This window comes from Ailuropoda melanoleuca, chromosome 19 (genome assembly GCF_002007445.2).
Source record: "Ailuropoda melanoleuca isolate Jingjing chromosome 19, ASM200744v2, whole genome shotgun sequence".
Lineage (NCBI taxonomy): Eukaryota > Metazoa > Chordata > Mammalia > Carnivora > Ursidae > Ailuropoda > Ailuropoda melanoleuca.
The window spans coordinates 18515286-18535439 of record NC_048236.1 but is presented as its reverse complement, the minus strand read 5'-3'; the positions used below and the strand labels follow the sequence as shown (position 1 = coordinate 18535439).

The 20154-nt window shown below is 35.1% G+C and overlaps 1 protein-coding gene across 1 annotated transcript in view; it reads left to right on the top strand.

Annotated features, from left to right (window-relative positions):
- Positions 1–20154, top strand: part of EYS (eyes shut homolog) — a 1484071-nt gene that overhangs the window by 231667 nt on the left and 1232250 nt on the right. Inside the window, 1 exon segment of the mRNA XM_034648271.1 lies at positions 8662–8728. Coding sequence (XP_034504162.1) covers positions 8662–8728 — 67 coding nt within the window.

The following is a 20154-nucleotide window of genomic DNA, read 5'->3' as shown; positions in this document are numbered from 1 at the left end:
ATTGAAAATCTAAATCAGATTTGGGATTATAAATGGGTATAAATAGTCAAGAAAATTTTGGAGAAAAAAGGGTAATATACTATGCAATACTTTAATGAGACTTTTTGAAACATACCAAATACGCAAGAAACAAAACACAAAAATATATTAACAAATTTGAGAGCTCAGAATAAGTAAGCATGGTATTATGGTAAGGAAATAAGACATATGCATTCCATTCATACTCATAAAACAAACTAATTATATGGAAAATAGTGTTAGTTATTTCCCAACATTGAAAAATCAAATTTCAGCAAACTTAAATCTAAAATATAAATGCACAAGAGTGAAGAATGGAATAAAATATTGTTGTTGTTGTTGTTGTTGCCATTTCTATGTCAATCTCATTTTCTCCTGGAGAATCAACATAAATTCCCTATTCCATCTAATGCCATTTTTTAAGGAAAACAGACCCAGTGAACAGAGTCCCTTCCCCAGTCCTACATTGCTCTACAAGAACTTTGGTTTTAGAGATGAAACACAGAATAACAAGGACAACTGGCACAAACCTCTTTCATAACAAGCACAAGTAACTAAGCATACATGTGTTGAGGTTATGCGGTTTGTGTTTATTGATTGACTCAGTTCAATTTGTTGATTTTATTAAATAAGGGTAATAAGGGTGTTTTATCACACAGAACTTTTGCCTCCATAGTATCATTCATTATTTTTAATTATATGAATTATATTTATTTTTAAAAGAAATGACACAATATTTTATTTTTGTTTCAAATTTTTATTTAAATTCCAGTTAGTTAACATACAGTGTGCTAGTAGTTTCAGGAGTAGAATTTAGTGATTCATCAATTTCATGTAACATCCAGTGCTCATCACAGCAACAAGTGCTCTCTTTCATACCCATCACCCATCTAGCCCATCCCCATCCCTCACCCACCTCCCCTCCAGCAACCCCAGTTTGTTCTCTATAGTGAAGAGTCCGTTTTATGGTTTTCCTCTCTCTTTGTTTTTCCCCATGTACATTTGTTTCGTTTCTTAAATTCTGCATGAGTAAAATCATATGGCATTTGGCTTTCTCTGACTGACTTATTTTGCTTAGCATAATACACTTTAGCTCCATCCATGTCATTGCAAATGGCAAGATTTCATTCTGTTTTATGGCTGAGTAATATTTCATCGTATGTGTATGTATATATTGTGTGTGTGTGTGTGCGTGTATGTATGTATACACACACACGCACACACACACACACACACACACACCATATCTCCATATCTTCTTTATCCATTCATCAGTCAATGGACACTTGGGCTCTTTCCACAATTTGGCTATTGTTGATAATGCTACTGTAAACATCAGGGTGCATGTACCCCTTTGAATCAGTGTTCTTTTATCCTTTGGGTAAATACCTAGTAGTGCAATTGCTGGATAATAGGGTAGTTCTGATTTTAATGTTTTGAGCAACCTCAGCGTTTTCTAGAATGGCTGTTATGAATTTACATTCCCACCTACAGTGTAAGAGGGTTCTTCTTTCTCTGCATCCTCACCAACATTTATTGTTTCCTGTGTTGTTAATTTTAGCCATTCTGAAAAGTGTGAGGTGGTATCTCATTGTAGTTTTGATTTGCACTTCCCTGATGATGAGTGATGTTAAGCATTTTTTCATGTGTCTGTTAGCCATCTGGATGTCTTCTTTGGAAAAATGTCTATTCATGTCTTCTGCCCATTTCTTGACTTGATTATTTGTTTTTTGGGTGTTCAGTTTGCTAAGTTCTTTGTAGATTTTGGATACTAACCCTTTACCAGATATGTCATTTTTAAATATCTTCTCCCATACTAAAGGTTGCCTTTTGGTTTTGTTGATTGTTCCCTTTGCTGTGAAGAAGCTTTTTTATCTTGATGAGGTCCTGATGGTTCACTTTTTCTTTTGTTTCGCTTGCCTCTGGAGATGTGTCTAGTAAGAAGTTGCTAAATAGCTGATGTCAAAGAGGTTGCCGCCCATGTTCTCCTCTAGGATTTTGATCATTTCCTGCCTCACATTTAGGTCTTTAATCCATTTTGAATTTATTTTTCTGTATGGTGTAAGAAAGTGGTCCATTCCATTCTTTTGCATCTTGCTATCCAGTTTTCCCAACACTAGTTGCTGAAGACTGTCTTTTTTCCATTAGATATTCTTTCCTGCTTTGTCAAAGATTAGTTGACCATATAGTTGTGGGTCCATTTCTGGGTTCTTTATTCTGTTCCATTGATCTATGTGTCTGTTTTTGTGTCAGTACCGTACTGTCTTGGTGACTACAGCTTTGTAATATATGAAGTCTGGAATTTTGTGATATCTCCAGCTTTGCTTTTCTTTTTCAAGGTTGTTTTGGCTCTTCAGGGTCTTTTGTGGTTCCATATGAATTTTAAGATTGTTTGCTCTAGCTCTGTGAAAAATGCTGGTAGTATTTTGATAGGGATTGCATTAAATGTGTAGATTGCTGTGAGTAGTACAGACATTTTAACAATATTTTTTTTCCAATCCCTGAACATGGAATGTTTTTCCATTTCTTCGTGTCCTTTTCAATTTCTTTCGTAAGTGTTCTATAGTTTTCAGAGTACAAATCTTTATTCATAGGTATCTTGTGGTTTTTGGTGCAATTGAAAATGATATTGATTCCTTGATTTTTCTTTCTGCTGCTTCATTATTGGTGTATAGAAATGACACAGATTTCTGTATGTTGATTTTGTATACTGCAACCTTGCTGAATTTGCATTATCAGTTCTAGCAGGTTTTTTTTGGTGGAGTCTCTCGGGATTTCTACACAGAGTATCATGTCATCTACGAACAATGAAAGTTTGACTTCTTCCTTGCCAATTTAGATGCCTTTTATTTCTTTTTGTTTTCTAATTGCTGAGGGTAAGACTTCCGGTACTATGTTAAATAACAGTGGTGAGAGTGGACATCCCTGTCTTGTTCCTGACTGTAGAGGAAAGCTCTCAGTTTTCCCCATTGAGGATGATATTAGCTGTGGGTCTTTCATATGTGGCCTTTTTGATGTTGAGATATATTCTCCCTATCCCTGCTTTGTTGAGGGTTTTTTATGATGAATGGGTGCTGTACTTTGTCAAATGCTTTTTTAGCATCTATTGAGAGGATCATGTGATTCTTACCCTTTTATTTTTCCTTATCCTTTCTTTTATTAATGTGGTGTATCATGTTGATTGATTTGCAAATATTGAGCCACGCTAGCAGCCCAGGAATAAATCCTACTTGGTCATGGTGAATGATTCTTTTAATGTATTGTTGGATTCAGTTTGCTAGTATTTTGCTGAGAATTTTCACATCCATGTTCATCAGGGATATTGGCCTGTAATTCTCTTTTTTAATGGGTTCTTTGTCTGGTTTTGGAGTCTTGGTAATGCTGGCCTTATAGAATGAGTTCCTTCTTTTTTTTTTTTTTTTTTTTTTTTTTAAAAANTTTTTTTTTTAATAACAGTTTGAGAGGAAGAGGTACTAACTCTTTTTTAAATGTTTGGTGGAACTCCTCTGTGAGGCCATTTGGCCCTGGACTTTTGTTTGTTGAGAGAGTTTTGATAACTGCTTCAATTTCGTTGCTGGTTATTGGTCTCTTCAAGTTTTCTGTTTCTTCCTGTCTCAGTTTTGGTAGTTTATGTTTCTCGAATTTATCCACTTCTTCCAGATCGCTCAATTTGTTGGCATATAATTTTTTATAATATTCTCTTATAATTGTATTTCTGTGGTGTTGGTTGTGATTTCTCCTCTCTCATTCATGATTGTATTTGAGTTCTTTCTCTTTTCTTTTTGATAAGTCTGGCTAGGGATTTATCCATTTTATTAATTCTTTCAAATAACCAGCTCCTGGTTTCATTGGTTTGTTCTACTGGGAGTTTCTTGCTGTTGTTTCTATATCATATANTTTTTTTTTTTTTTTTAAATTTTATTTTATTATATTGTGTTAATCACCATACAGTACGTCCCCAGATTCCGATGTAAAGTTTGATGCTTCANTTTCATTTGCTGTTCTTTTTCTAGCTTCTTCGGGTATAAAGAAAGGATGCATATTTGAAATTTTTCTTGCTTTTTGAAGTAGGCCTGTATTGCCCTCTTAGGACTGCTTTTGGTGCATCCTAAAGGTTGTAGACCATCATGTTTTCATTTGTTTACATGTATTTTTTAATTTATTCTTTAATTTCCTGATTAACCCATTCATGCTTTAATTGGATGTTCTTTAACTTCTATGTAATTGCTATCCTTCCAGATTTTTTCTTGTGGTTGACTTCAAGTTTTATAGCTTTGTGGGTGTATGAAAATATGTGTAGTATGATCTTAATCTTTTTGTACTTGTTGAGGCCTGATTTGTAACCTAGTACATGGTCTGTTCTGAAGAATGACCCATGCACACTTGAAAAGAATGTTTACTCTGCTGCTTTAGGATGAAATGTTCTGAACAGTGTTAAGTCCAGTGTGTCATTCAAGCCATTGTTGATTTTCTGCTTAGATGATCTGTCCATTGCTATAAGTGGAGTATTAAAGTCCCCTAATATTATTGTATTACTATCAGTGAGTTTCTTTATGTTTGTTAATTGTTTTATATATTTGGGTGCTCCCATGTTGGGGGCATAAATATTTACAATTGTTAGACATTCTTGTTGGATAGACCCCTTTATTATGATATAGTACCCATCTTCATCTCTTATTACAGTCTTTAGCTTAAAATCTAGTTTGTCTGATATAAATATTGCTACTATGGTTTACTTTTACTGTCCATTAGCATGATAAATGCTTCTCTATCCCCTCACTTTCATTTTTTTTTTTTTATTAAAGATTTTATTTATTTATTTGACAGAGAGAGACAGCCAGCGAGAGAGGGAACACAAGCAGGGGGAGTGGGAGAGAAAGAAGCAGGCTCATAGCNAATTTGCAGGTGTCTTTAGGTCTGAAATGAGTTTCTTATAGACGGCATATAGATAGGTCTTTTTTTTTTTTTTTAATCCAGTCTGACACCCTCTGCCTTTTGATTGGAGCATTTGTCCATTTGCATTCAGAGTGATTATTGATAGACGTGAATTTAGTGCCATTGTACTACCTGTAAAGTTNATCCCCTCACTTTCAATTTGCAGGTGCCTTTAGGTCTGAAATGAGTTTCTTATAGACAGCATATAGATAGGTTTTTTTTTTTTTTAATCCAGTCTGACACCCTCTGCCTTTTGATTGGAGCATTTGTCCATTTGCATTCAGAGTGATTATTGATAGACGTGAATTTAGTGCCATTGTACTACCTGTAAAGTTGATGTTTCTGGAGATTTTCTCTATTGCGTTCTATTTGTTGCTTTTGATCTTTCTTTCCCGCTCAAAGAGTCCCCTTTAATATTTCTTGCAGGGCTGGTTTAGTGGTCACGAACTCCTTTAATTTTTGTCTGAGAAACTCTTTATCTCTCCTTCTATTCTGAATGACACCCTTGCTAGATAAAATATTCTTGGCTGCATATTTTTCCCATTCAGTGCATCAAATATATAATGCTACTTTTCTGGCCTGCCAAATTTCTGTGGAGGATCTGCTGCCAACCTTGTCTTCCCTTGTAAGTTAGGAACTTCTTTTGTCTTACTGCTTTTAGGATTTTTTTCTTTATCTCTATATTTTGCAAATTTAACTACAATATATCTTGGTGTTGGCCTGCTTTTGTTGATTTTGTTGGAAGTTCTCTGTGCCACCTGGATTTGGATGTCTGTTTCCTTCCCCAGATTAGGACAGTTTTCAGCTATAATTTCCTCAAATAAACCTTCTGTTCCCTTTTCGCCCTCTCCTTCTCATGAGACTTCTGTGATATGAATGTTATTACACTTTATGGAGTCGCTGAGTTCCCTAAGTCTACATTTGTGATCTAATATTTTTCTTTTCCTCTTCTTTTTTGCTTCATTATTTCAATCTTCTATATCACCTCTTCATTCCTCTGCTGCTTCCATCCTTGTACTCATTGCGTCCAGCAGTTTCGAATCTCAACTATTGCATTTTTCATTTCTGCCTGAATAGTTTTTAGATCCTTTATCCCAGTGGTAAGGGATTCTCTGGTGTCGTCTATGCTTTTCTCAAGCCCAGCTAGTGTCCTTACGAATGTTGCTTTAAATTCTACTTCAGGCATATTACTTATATCTGTTTTGATTAGATCCGTGTGTGTCACCTTTTCTTGTTCTTTCTTTTGGAATGAATTTCTCCGTCTCAGCATTTTGTCTAGGTCTCTGTCTTCTTCTGTGTGTTAGGAAAGCCTGTTATGTTTCCTGCTCCTGAAGGTAACGGCTTTGTGAAGAAGAGGTTATATACTGTTCAGGGTCTGGTGCTGCAGGATATGTCTCTGCTGTATGCTGTGTGCGCTCTGCTGCTGTGTTTTGGTTGCTCTTTCCCTCAGGTCATTCCTTTGCAGTTTTTCCTTACCTTAAGTGGGGAGTGTTTGGACCTTGGCCAGAGTGTGGAGAGTTTTAACTGGGTGTGCTCTGATTTGCTTGTTAAAAGAGGCCTGATGCTCTTTCCACTAGAACTGAAGCTTTGCAGAACTCTATGGTCAGTAGATGTGGTGCATGTTGTGGGGGATGGGTTGTGCTGGTCTTCTGGGAGAGAGACCCACTGCTTTGGTTCTCAGCATACACGCCCTAGAAAAGCATCACCTGCACAGTGCAACGGGGTGGGGCTTGGTGTAATTAGTTTTGGCCACCACTGTTGGCACTGTCCTGCTTACTGAAGTTTATGCTGAGGGTCAGGGGAGAGAAATGATGCCAACCCCCTCCCTTGTCCCCAGAGAGGGGAGTTTGCACCTGCTGCTGTATGGTTGGCTGAGTTTTAAAACTTCAAACTTTAGACACCTGGCATGGCATGGACCATGCTAGTCCTCTAGGGGAGGGTCTCACTTCTCTGGGATTGATGCAGACTTATCCTGGAAGGGCAGACGCACCAAAGTACAGGGGCATGGAGCTGGAGTAAAGCACAGCAAAGAGCCAGTATCCAGGTTAGCCATTTCAGCGGTTATCTCTGGCCCTGTGCTGAAGGGTGGGGGAGGGTAATGGCACCTGCTGGCTCTTTTTTCCCCAGAGAGGCAATGCACCTCTCCCAGATTTGCTCCAAGAAGGGGGAACCTTCTCTTCCAGTGCCTCCCACAGGATCCTCAGATCCTGCAGTCTAGTCCCTGGCTCTCTGCCCTCCTCCAAAGGATCAATGAAGTGCCCTCAGGGCTCCCCACTGGCCATGTGGCAGATATCTAAAACTCCAGTCTTTGAACCCTGCCGGTTGTAAAACTCACGAAAATCAGACCCTCTGATTTTCCCATCAGTGGGTTTGGGGAAGTGTTTTCCTTGTGTGATGCCCTGTATGCTCTTTTCTCTCTCTCCCTCTCACCTCTCTCCTGACCAGTACTCCCTTCCCTGTGCAGCACCCGTGATCTGTTTCTCCTCCAAATCACGTCTCTGCACCTCCTACCTTCCACAGTGTTACCTCTTCTCTTCCTCTAGTTGTGCAGATTGTTCTTTCAGTCCTCAGATGGATTTCTTGGGTATTCAGAATGGTTTGATATTTATCTAGCTGTGTTCTAGGGATGAGGCAAACCTAGGGTCCTCCCACTATTCCTCCACCTTACCTCCTTGACCTATCCTTCATTACTGATGCTGTTTTATCACATATAGGTTTACTACTCAGGTCTCCTTGTCAAAATCTTTACCTTCATGTATAATCTCACCTTTAAGGATCTGATACCTGCTTATCCATATTTACCCTTTATTTTGTAATAGCAGTAGGAAAACCTTTACCAACAATTCACTGCCTAGCCTTTTACCGCCATAAAGAGTGTTCTCCTCATTCTTTATTTTTCTTATTTTTTGAGCCCTCCATTGCTTACAAGGTTTTCAGCCTCTCTATTATTCCTCATACCACCTAATTGTATACTGCAGTCAAGTGTCTGTCTTTGCTCTGCTTCTCTTTCTCTGTTTTTTTTTGTTTTGTTTTGTTTTTTAAATCTGGTGTATCCTGTCTAATTTTAATACTTTAATTAATTTATATGATGTGTAGTAGTCGATGCTATAACCTAAGCCTGTCTCCTCTGCTTGCTGTTTTACAATTGCATTTCCAAACGTTTGGTAGCCTCTTTTACTTGAATATTCTATCACTACTTCAAATTCATTATGCCTACATTCAGTAAGTGACTAATATCTTCCCTTAAATCAGCTCCTCCTCTTTTTGACTTAGCATCTTTTGGTGGTGGTTGGGGGGTAAGACTAATTTTCTCATTCTCTTTAATACCCTTTTCAGATGTCTCATTGTTACTGTTATTAAAAATAAAAGTGACTTCTTTCATTAAAAGCTTTTTCATTTAGTTGTGTGACATCTTCAGGCTGGCTTTTGTAAAAATAATGAAACTGTCCATGAGGATAAACTTCAGAAAGTTGTTTATTTGGATTTCCATCCCGTGGACAAGAAAATAAAGCTAGTTTAAGAAAAAAAAGTATGTGATATTGTTGACATTCACCAATGTTTGAACTTTTATATTTGAGTTCAAACATCTATGAATGTTCAGTTGCTATGTAATTTGAGATATGCTGTTTAGTGAACATGTCATGTTATTATAATAAATACATTGTAGGTTTTTTTGAGAATTTTTAGTCCTCGTCTTTTTATGTTTAGCGATCCACTTAGACGATCTGCAACAATTATACGTATCAGTCAAGCCTACAGATGAACAACAAAAAAGGTTTGTTAAAAAGAAAACCATTTTCCCCTGCCTTTTAAATTTATTAGCTAAAACTTTGAAAAATCAAATTATATTTTTTGAAGCCTTTATTTTAGTTCTGTTAGTTAACATACAGTATTACATTAGTTTTAGGTGTGCAGGACAATAACTGGACACTTCCATACATCATTCTCTGCTCAGCAGGACAAGTGCCCTCCTCAATCCCCATCACCTATTTAACCCCTCCTTTCAGCCACCTGGTAACATCAGTTTGTTCTCTATAGTTAAGAGTCTGTTTCTTGATTTCTCTCTCTTTCTCTCATTTTTCCCCTTTTTTTCTTTGTTTTGTTTCTTAAATTCCACATATGAGTGAAATCATACAGTATTTATCTTTCTCTGACTTATTTTACTTATTAGCATTATACTCTTTAGCTCCATCCATGTCATTGCAAATAGCAAGGTTTCATTCTTTTTTATAGATGAATCATATTCCATTGTATACATACAGCACATCTTCGTATTCATTCATCAATCTCTGGGTACTTTGGATGCTTCCATCTTGGCTATTGTAAATAATGCTACTGTAAGCACAGTGGTACATGCATCCCTTTGAATTAGTGTTCTTGTATTCTTTGGGTAAGTACCCAGTAGTGTGATTTGCTGGATCATGAGGTGTTGGCAAGGATGTGAAGAAAAAGGAACACTCGTGCACTGTTGATGGCAATGAAACTGGTGCAGCTACTGTGGAAAACAGTATGGGGGTTCCTCAGAAAGTGAAAAACAAAACTACTTTATGAAAGATCAAATTATCTTTTAAACATCTTTTAAGAGAATTCATCATTTGTATGATCCACAATCCTTTTCAAATTATGTTGACTTATCAGTTAACTTTAAATGCTCATAAATTATCAGTGCTAGGTTAAGCAAATGTAGGGGACTGTATTCTGGTCACGAAAATTTCTGAAATTCATAAAATATGAAGCAAAACAAAACCTGGTGGTGATTCTATTTTCAAAGGATGGAGAAATGACAATTATTTTTGAAATTTTATTTCCAGAACCATTTACAGTCCCTTTTATGCTTAGTATAATGTGGAAAAAAAGATATTTATAGACAGTGATAGACAATGGGAGGTCTCCTAAGACATGTTTATAACATGTATTAATCTATAAATCAAATTGATTATTATATAAAATTATGTTCTCCTTCACAATCTTCTTTCTTCATAAAAAAGCAGTCATTATAACCTTTGTAAGAAAATGTAGATTTACCATCTGTCTGTTTTTAGGTGGGGTTTAACATTTAAAAATCACCCAAACTGTGTTCCTTTTATAGCATTTTCTGTTTTGCAGCTTTTATTATTTTGTATCATGTGTGTGGGTGTGTCCTATTTCCTGTATTATTATCCAGTCTGTCTGAAATCTGAGTCCATATGTTATCTTTAAGAAAAGTACTTTGTATACATTATAATTGCTTAGGGTTTAGTTAAGGGAATAGATGAAATTTTAGTTAAAATATTTTAATCTGTCAATGTAATTATAACATTGCTTTACGTATGGGCCTTATTATGCAACTGAATTTCAAGCAAATCTTAACTGTTACTTTAATAGCAAGGTAATTAATTCAAGAATATAATGCAACAGTTATCTTCACACATATAATTTTATCAATAGAAGATTAAGCTCTATTTCATGTGATTTGCCAATCTTAAATCTGCAGGCAACATTCATTAACATCTTCAAAAAACTTGAAAAAATGATAACCTGAGTTATTTATATTTGCATGTGAAAATGAAAAATGTATTGTATAACCCATCATTGCATTCTTTTGACAATAATTGCTTGTAGATTTTCATATAAAAGTTGTATTTCAGAGGATATAGTATTTTTCATAAGTAGAATTTCAATATTAGAAGTCAAGGAAAAATTATTGGTGTCTAATATCATAGTATTTTTTCTAACAGTTGGATTGATGAGTCTCCTATTTTGATTTATATTCTATTTGATTTATATTTTGGAGAGGTTAGTAGATTTACAGTGAAATAACAAGAAGTTCTCCCTGTCTGATTCACTCCTGCTAAATATTTTACAGTTCTACAGAACATGATCTATAAACCATCATCTTTTCAGAAAGCATGTTCCAAAAGAACAAACACACGAAAGAAATCAATGATGTTTAATATTTTCTATAACATAACAAGCAGCAAGACTATCACAGCATCATGGTATTTTAAGATAGGATGAGCTTATCCATGCTAACTTAGGCCAACATGATGTAATCCTCTGCAAGAATCCTGTAAAGCCAATTTCCCCTTCTTCATTATTCTCATCAAAAAGCTGCAAATTATAGTGTGGGCAATTTCAATTATAATTAATATCCCTTGCACACAACTGTAAAGGTTTTCTTTTAATTTCCAGGCTTTAGGACTTTCATTGCTTTCTTAAGTAATACAACACACAAATATGATCCTTTGACTACATTGTGTTTTTATGATCTGATAACTTATAAGTCTGTCTTCTAACTTTTCATGGCAGTTCTAAAGACTTTTTTTTTCTCATGCAAGTTCAATTTTGAAATATCTGCAATAAGTATTATTTGGCATAGTTTTAAGATGGGCTGCTGAAGGTCATTATCACCTCATCTAAACGTTCTTTTTCTTTTTTCTAAATGAATTCTTAAGGACGGAAATTGAAAACAGTGTTTCAGACATGGTCTAATCTGCATAATTTACAACAGAAAATTAGTCTTCTTCATAATAAGAGGGTGGTCAGTGACAAACCTCAGGGATCCAAGATATTAGCTATGTTTTTCTTACAATGCCTTAACTGCTTTCAATCAATTACATTGCTCAGTTAAACAAATTAAACTGTATTGTTTTTGTCCTTATGAACTGTTCAGCTGTATCTTCTTTCCTGCTCTTTACTTAAATAGCTGATTGCTATATTAGGGATATAAAATAATGCATATTTTAACAGACATGTGAAATATTTTTAAAGTTTAAGAAAACCATGAATATTATATACATATGTCATTTCAACAACTCAGGTCTACTTTTTAAAATGTAGATGTAGCATTCTACTTTATTTTCTACTTTTCAGGTAGTTAAAAGGCCAATAGTATGGGTTTTGGGAATCTCCAAATGGCAATTTCTTAGTTAACATTTTTACTAACATATGTCTGTTCCTCTGTGTAAGTCCAGGACTAAAAGTTCAAAGTTACAGTGGAGCCAAGAAGTCTAGATGGTGTTAACGAGTGCATATTTCCCATATCAGCTAACTTTCAGGCAGGATTTACAAAGCAGTAATATTCTTATTTTTAAAAGACTGACTGGAAAAAATTTTCTGTAACTCACTTTATGTTCTATGAGTTAATAGATTTACCTTGGGATTATTTTAATTAGAATCACAAAATTCCATAAAATTAAGAGCTCAGTTGTGGTATTAAGGAAAAATTCCATGAATATTACGTCTTTCTATGAGAGCAAGATACTACATTAAAAGTCTATTTGTCTATATAAGATGTATGTAAGATGTTCTCTCTATAAGGTGTAGGTCAAAAATGTAAACTGAACTTTGGGATTTGGGCAAATTTCTATCGTATCTTTCTAATATTGTATTATTACTCTCTAAATTGATACAATTCTGTTAACTTTCAGTGTGTATGGTGTATAATACTTTTTTTGTAAAGCTAAGTAATAACTAAACTTTTTAATAGAATATTTTTAAATAATTGAATAATTTTTTAATATTTAAAAGATGCTTTGTAGTCACATGTAAAATTACAGAGTCTCAAGAAACATTTTAAGGGAAAATACTTTAATTGGATTTAGTAGAATTTTTCAGCTTTAAACTTTACTGAAAGATGCATATATGAATGAGGTCAAGTGATCTCTTTCAGTCCTGCCCTGATGGGGTCAGTAGCAGGTTTTTTGTTATTGTTTGTTTTTGTGAACTGTTTCCATGCATGGGACAACCATTTCCTTTTTAGCACCAGAAATTGCCTCATGCAAATCTAGGGTAGTATACTTTAGTACTGAGCTTTTACCAAGTATATAAAATATATATCTGGTGTTGTGGAGTCTTATATTTGAAATACTTTGTGTTTCTGCTTAACTCCATTATCAAGGATAGCATACTAGACTTTGTGATATATAACTTGAAATAAAAGCATTGAATATTTAAAAGTTAAATTTTAGTTCCTGAAGAAGACCAATATAAGAATTGTCATATTGAATAGATATCATAAAGATTACTTCATAGGTTAGCTATGAATAATCCATTATTATAGTTTATGTTCTTTTCTGGAAAGACGGAAGATATAAATGGTAAAGGCAATTAGGAGAGTGCATAAGACCCAATAACTATGAAGTCAGTAATATCTCAATAGTATTTTTGAGAAACTGGTTTGGTCCAGATTGCTTATTCTACACAAAACTTCCTGAAGCTTCCCAGAACTGTTTCAGACCACAAATTGAAGTAACAAATAATTAGTGGCATTGCCTTCTTACTCTCACAAGCTGTGGGGCTCCTACTCAGTTTTTAATTAGAATTATGACTAAATTTTTCATTGTCTGTGGGAGTTGCCCTGAGGAGAGAAAATAGTTGAGAGTTTCACAAGACAAGAGAGAGATTTGCTACTTAAAGTATTCAAAGTATTGGAAAAAATATGGTGGGAGTTTTTATCATTTGGTGGATCTCATTGTATCTTAAAATTCTCTTCTCATTTTTGTTGCAATATGAGCCATACAACAGTTATTATCTAACTTTAAGTGATAATAGAAATCTATGAATGTTTTGTCCCCATTTTTTTTTTTTTTGTTAAATGTCTTATAGATTTCTGTAGCCTTGCTACTTTGTGTTAATTCTTCTATTCTGTTGGCTTAGTATTGTTCTCATGTGTTAAAATGTATCTCAGGACTTCCTCAGATTACCAGTATTTTATAGTGCTTAAATGTGAGGGAATGAGCCACTTTTAGTATTTGAACTATTGAAACTATTTTTGGCTTAGACATTTTGGTAACCTTGTAGCAATAGTTCTGGTAGTTATTTTCTGACCTTTTAAAATGGTAAGTTCTAGTTCATTAAACTGACATATAAAGACATTTTTAGAACTTTCAGTCACCACCTAAAATCATAGGATTTTAGCATTGCTGGAGCATCAGGAAGTGCTTTCCCTGTAACATATACCTTAATGGTAAGTCTCTTTTTGGTCCTAGGAAATGGTTAATATAATATATACCCCCATGAACATGTCAGTTTGTTTTAAAAATTGGGTGTTTTTTCCACATGATAATAAGCCCCGTGTAACTTTCATTATAGGGATATAATTATTTTCTATTATACACCTTATTCTGTGTGTATGTTTGTGTCTGTTCTAAAGCTTATAGAAATCTAACCCTTTCACAGTGAGGTTCTTTGGTAATTGACTCATTTAGCTGTTCTCCAAAATGAGTCACTCATATTAGGAAAATGTCCCTATAATTACTTTATAGCACCATGATGGTCTCGTTACAAAAATAGTTCCTGCAGGTGAAAGGAAGTTTCCCACTTTTAGAAGATTGCACTAAAACGATGTTTGCTTATTCTTTCCCATTTTATTGCATACAATTCAAGGCAACACATGTTGTATCTGTATTTTTTTTTTCTTCAGAGCTAGAGCCTAGTATATTCTGTTTAATTTCTCCTCAATATGGGCGGTACCAAAGCATGTTGTTCCAGCTTTTCAGTGAGGTTTTTTTGTTTTGTTTTGTTTCTGTTTCTATTTTGTTATTTAAGAAAGGGAGAAGAGGGGGTGGGTGGAGGGCCAAAGGAGAGTCATAAGCAAGCTTCACACCCAGCATGGAGCCAACTCAGGGCTCGATCTCATGACCCTGAGATCATGACCTGATCCAAAATCAAGAGTAAGATGTTTAACTGACGGAGCCACTCAGGTGCCCCTCAGTAAGGTATTCTTAAACATGTAATAATAATGAAGATGATAGGAGTAAATGTACTCTAAAAGTTGAGAAACATTGTAGAGTGTAAAATACTTTGTTTGGCATAACTTTGGATCTGATAGCTGGAAGTTAGTACAAATAGACTTTTTATCTTTCCAAAGTCATATTTGCCTTAAAATAATCCATGAATACTTCTGTTCCAGGTTTTGTTGTTGTTAACTCAAAATAATTGTTTTAATATGGTAAGAAGTAACCATAATTAAAAGGCAGACACAGCTTATGGTAGCTGGTTTACTGTAACTCTAGGAAAGTGAATACTCAAAGAAACAAATTTATGCTATATTTTCTGATTATTGTCATATGTTCTATTAAAATTTAAACTTTTGAAAAATAGAATATGATAAACCATACATTTATATTTATATTTTTACACATTTTAGGAATAGTAGTGAAATATTCATACAAAATACTAAACGATCACCAAATTTGCTTATGCATCTGTACAATGCAGATCTTAGCTATGCTTCATGTAGGCATTGAGTTCCCTCTGCAGTGTTGATACAGAATACTTGGTCAGCTCTTGACTGCTTCCAATCTGACTTCATGAAGAATAAAGTAATGGACTAGTCAAAAATAATAGAAGGCATTTCTTCTTTTTATAAAAGCAAATTCATTATAGAAAATAATACAAAAGTTATATATGAATTGCCCAAAAGTACACTAGTATGTTAGTCCATAAATATATTTTCAGTGATTTCAAGGATAAGTGTAAAGACTAAAAAGGACACTGAAGTATCTACCAAGAATGGTTAAATAAACAAGTGAGATTTTCACACCATAGGGTGATGTGATATTTCTACAGATATTTAATCGCAGATATTTAAAAAATAAAGGTTTGGGTTAGTATCAACTCAGAAAAATTTATTTTATACAATAAAAGCAAGCTGCAGTAGGTAGTGTGATCCTATTTTTTGTGAAACTAAAATTGTATTGGTTTCTTTCCCATAAGAGAAATTCATTTTTCAGGAACAAGGGGCTACTTGTAGGTCAACTTTCTTGCTTACAACAACACACGAAGCTTAAAATTTGTAAAATATGTTTTAAAATATAAGAGAGGTAAAATGGCAGTAGTTTTCATCAATCCAGAGTGTTGAAGAAGACAGATATTCAAGTTATATGGCATTCACTTTGAGCATTTGTCAGTTTTGAAAAAAGTTGTCTGTGAGGTTAAAGAGACTGAGCAGTACTTATGACAGCCTTAAGGGACTGGTACAAAAAGGTGCTATCTGGTACTGAATAAAGGAACTGTATAGTAAAACTTATTTTAAATGGGCTGAAGCCACAGAGGGACTAGAATTTAAGAGGAAGAGTGACTTGGAAACAGATAAGCCCTTGCATGGATTACAGGCCCACTTGAAACCACCTCAGTTCTTAAAATTAGATTATGGGGATACTAGACTGCTGCTGAATTTACTGGCCTTCCAGAAGCAAACATAAAATCTGAAGAAAGATAACTTCATCTCTTTCCTCACATACTTTCATCAAACAATTTTGAAAATACGATGTCAGTAGCACATTCATAAATAATCATAGACATGAGAAGAAAAGACAACTTGGTTTTGAAGAAAAACAAAATAGAGGATAGTGACAGTCCCCAGGGGCTCCAAATATTGGAGTGAGACTTTTAAATAAACATGCTCTCTTTGTTTACAGAAATAATAACAAGATTGAGAAGCTATAAGAAAATCAAGTGAGAATTCTAAAATTGAAAAAAATAGCAATAATCAAATAAAATATAGGAGTATAACATCAAATGAAACACAGCTAAAGATATGGGTATGATGATTTATAATAAATAATACAGAATGAAACTCAAAACAGTTGAACAGTTGTGAAGTGTGTAAGATAGTATGAGATATGTAAAGGATAAAAGAAGGTATAATAGGTATTTGGGATCCCAAAAGGACGGCTGGTAAAAAATGGTGCATAAGCAATATTTGGAGAGATAATGAACAAAGATTGCCCCAAAAGGATAAACAACCTCAAATCAGTTTCGAGAAATCCTATAAACCAGAAACAAAGTTGAAAATATCTATCTTCATCTCTATCCTTCTATGTATTTATCTATGTATCTATGTGTCTAAATATTTACTCTGGGTATCTATATTATGTATTTATAGTCTCTTGAACATTTAACAGTAAAACTATTGAAAAGTAAGGAGAAAGTGAAATCTTTTCAAAAATATTTTTCTTATGGGGCGCCTGGGTAGCACAGTCGTTACGTGTCTGCCTTCAGCTCAGGGCATGATCCCGGCATTCCGGGATCGAGTCCAACATCGGGCTCCTCAGCTAGGAGCCTGCTTCTTCCTCTCCCTCTCCCCTGCTGTGTTCCCTCTCTCGCTGGCTGTCTGTCACATAAATAAATAAAATCTTTTTTTTTTTAAGATTTTATTTATTTATTTGACAGAGATAGAGACAGCCAGCGAGAGAGGGAACACAAGCAGGGGGAGTGGGAGAGGAAGAAGCAGGCTCATAGCCGAGGAGCCTGATGTGGGGCTCGATCCCACAACACCGGGATCACGCCCTGAGCCGAAGGCTGACGCTTAACCGCAGTGCCACCCAGNAGGGAACACAAGCAGGGGGAGTGGGAGAGGAAGAAGCAGGCTCCTAGCGGAGGAACCTGATGTGGGGCTCGAGCCCACAACACCGGGATCACGCCCTGAGCCGAAGGCTGACGCTTAACCGCAGTGCCACCCAGCGCCCCAATAAATAAAATCTTTAAAAAATATATTTTTCTTATAACTCACATACTCTAAAATTCACTCTTTTGAAGTGTACAATATAATTGTTTATAGTAAATTCACAAATTCATGGAACATACACTACTATTTAATACCAGAACGTTTTTTTAACTCCCAGTTTTTCTTCCCCTAAACCTCTGGCAACCACTGATCTATTTTCTCTTCCTACAGATTTGCCTAGTCTGGATATTTCATATAGAAACCATACAATATGTTTTTTTTTATGTCTGGCATTTTTCACATAGCATAACATTTTCAAGATTCATTCATGTTGTAGCATATCAGCATTTTTTTTTCAATTCTTGAAGAATATTTCATTGTATGGGTATACCACATTCGTTTAGCCATTTATCAAATTAATAGACATTTGGACTATGGACATTCATGTAAAAGTTATTGTGTAGACACATGTTTTCTTTTTATTTTTTTTTAAAGATTTTATTTATTTGACAGAGAGACAGGCAGTGAAATTCCCTATATTCCTAGGAGTGAAATTGCAAAGATAATGACATTTTATGGAATTCTTATGTATTAGAAATGATATTCAAAAACATTATATTCTACTTTTTTTTTCTTCAAACATTTGAAAATGTAAAAATAATACTGAGCTCGTGGACAGTGCTGAAACAGGCAGCAGGCAGGCTTTGACCCATGTGGCATGATTTGCCAATCCTTGCGGTACCTGATGGAGGAGAATAGCTAAACTACCCTGGCAGTTCCTCTAAGGCAGTGAAGATATGCCTTCTCCACTTGCTTCACCCCACTGTACACCTGCCCAGGACTTCTTTCTTTAAGAACGGCAGAGATATTTCCAATTTTAGGATCATAAAATAGGAAGATTAAATTTTATGTTTTGTACATGGGAAACATATGGGTAATTTTAATTCTGTGTTTAATTTCATCCTAGAATCTTTAACTTTGTGGGGGAAAAAAGTGGCAATTCAGCTTTGCTTTAGTTCCTTTTTATAGTTAAAATACATTATGTTGAATGGAAATGTTTTTAAACTGTACGAAATATTTATATGTATTCAAAAAAGTTTCTTATCTGTTATAAAAATGAATTTTAAAATTCATAGGAGAAAATAAAAACTGATAAAAGCAGTTTAAATCAGCTAAAAATAGACACAGAAAAATCTGTACTACAAAAAATGGAGTATTCAAGAAATAAGCATTCAAATAATGGCAGGCCACAAGTGGTATGAAATGAGACTTTGAAAACCAGAGTTGAGAAATGGCAATGAGAAGTTTGAAAACAGAAATAACTGTGGTAGTGACACAGACTCCTGACCATGAAATTTCAGCAATTTAGTTCAGAAGGGATTAGATTGCTGACAACATAAATATGTTTTGGAAAACTAGAGAGCATAAAGAATAAAATACACGTGTGTGTGTGTGTGTGTGTGTGTGTGTGTGTGTGTTCAGTTGGAGAAAAAAAAAAAGTCAACACAGGAGACCACATTTCACTGAAGAGAGAAGAGATTTGAGAGTTTCAGTGAGTAGGCCAAGGATGAGAAAGGTGGTCTTCATAATAAAATATTTCCAGATGCTGGGTTGCTTTCAGGAAGAGGCATTTCATTTCAAATTCAAATTCTCTTTTGAATTTTTAGACTTGGAGAACAAGATACCTCAGTACCTATGTAAACAATACAAGAAAAATTATCACCACCACCACTTCTTGACAGTCGGACTGTTTAAAGAAAGAAAATATGAAGTAATCCTGTAGTAGTCATAGACCAGTATTAAGAATATATTAGCTGAGGGAGGGGGTGGGGGAATGGGATAGGCCGGTGGTGGGTATTAAGGAGGGCACATATTGCACGGAGCGCTGGGTGTTATATGCAAATAATGAATCATGGAACACTACATCAAAAACTAAGGATATACTGCCTGGTGACTAACATAAAAAATTATTATAAAAAAGAATATATTAGCTGAGAAAAGGAAATTTGAAGCAATACATCTTATTTTCTGTATGTTGTATATGTCTCTGTGTGTCTGTCAGCACGAAATATGAATTCAAAACGTAGACTTATGGTCACAGACATAAAGCTGATGACAAAAGCTAAATAGAAATAACTTTTCTATTGGAAAATCAGAGCTTGAACTATTCATTGCCGGAGGGTTACAAGGGGTTTTCCTCTATATTCTTCATATCCAAACTAGGAGGCATATCAGAATGTCAAGCAATAGAAAATACAAGGTTTATTTGCTAATCTAAATAGTATGAAATATGCACTGAAATTTATGCCAAGGCATTGAAGGGTTGTCAGTAGGTTTATACCTTGATAAAATTTGCAATGTAGAAGAATCACTCGGTAGAAGTTTGATCAGAAGAGATGGAGGCAGGGGGGCAAAATGGTATGTAATTGGAGTAATTGAGACCAGAAACTGTGATACTTCACATGTCGGCAGTTAGAAAATGAGGAACCAGGAAGGGAAGTAAGTAGGGCTTTTTTTGTGTGTGGGAGGGTATGATAATATAATATGAAAACCACAGAGACATTTGGATCAGAATTTCTAAGAATAGTCACAGACAGTTGGAATTTGAATATAGATTCTTGGGCATGGGGCACCTGGGTGGCTCAGTCAGTAAGTGTCTGCCTTTGGCTCAAGTCATGATCTCAAAGTCCTGGGATCCAGCCCAGCATTGGGCTCCCTGCTCAGCGGGGGGTCTGCTTCTCCCTCTCCCTCTCCCCTCCAACCCCCCCCCC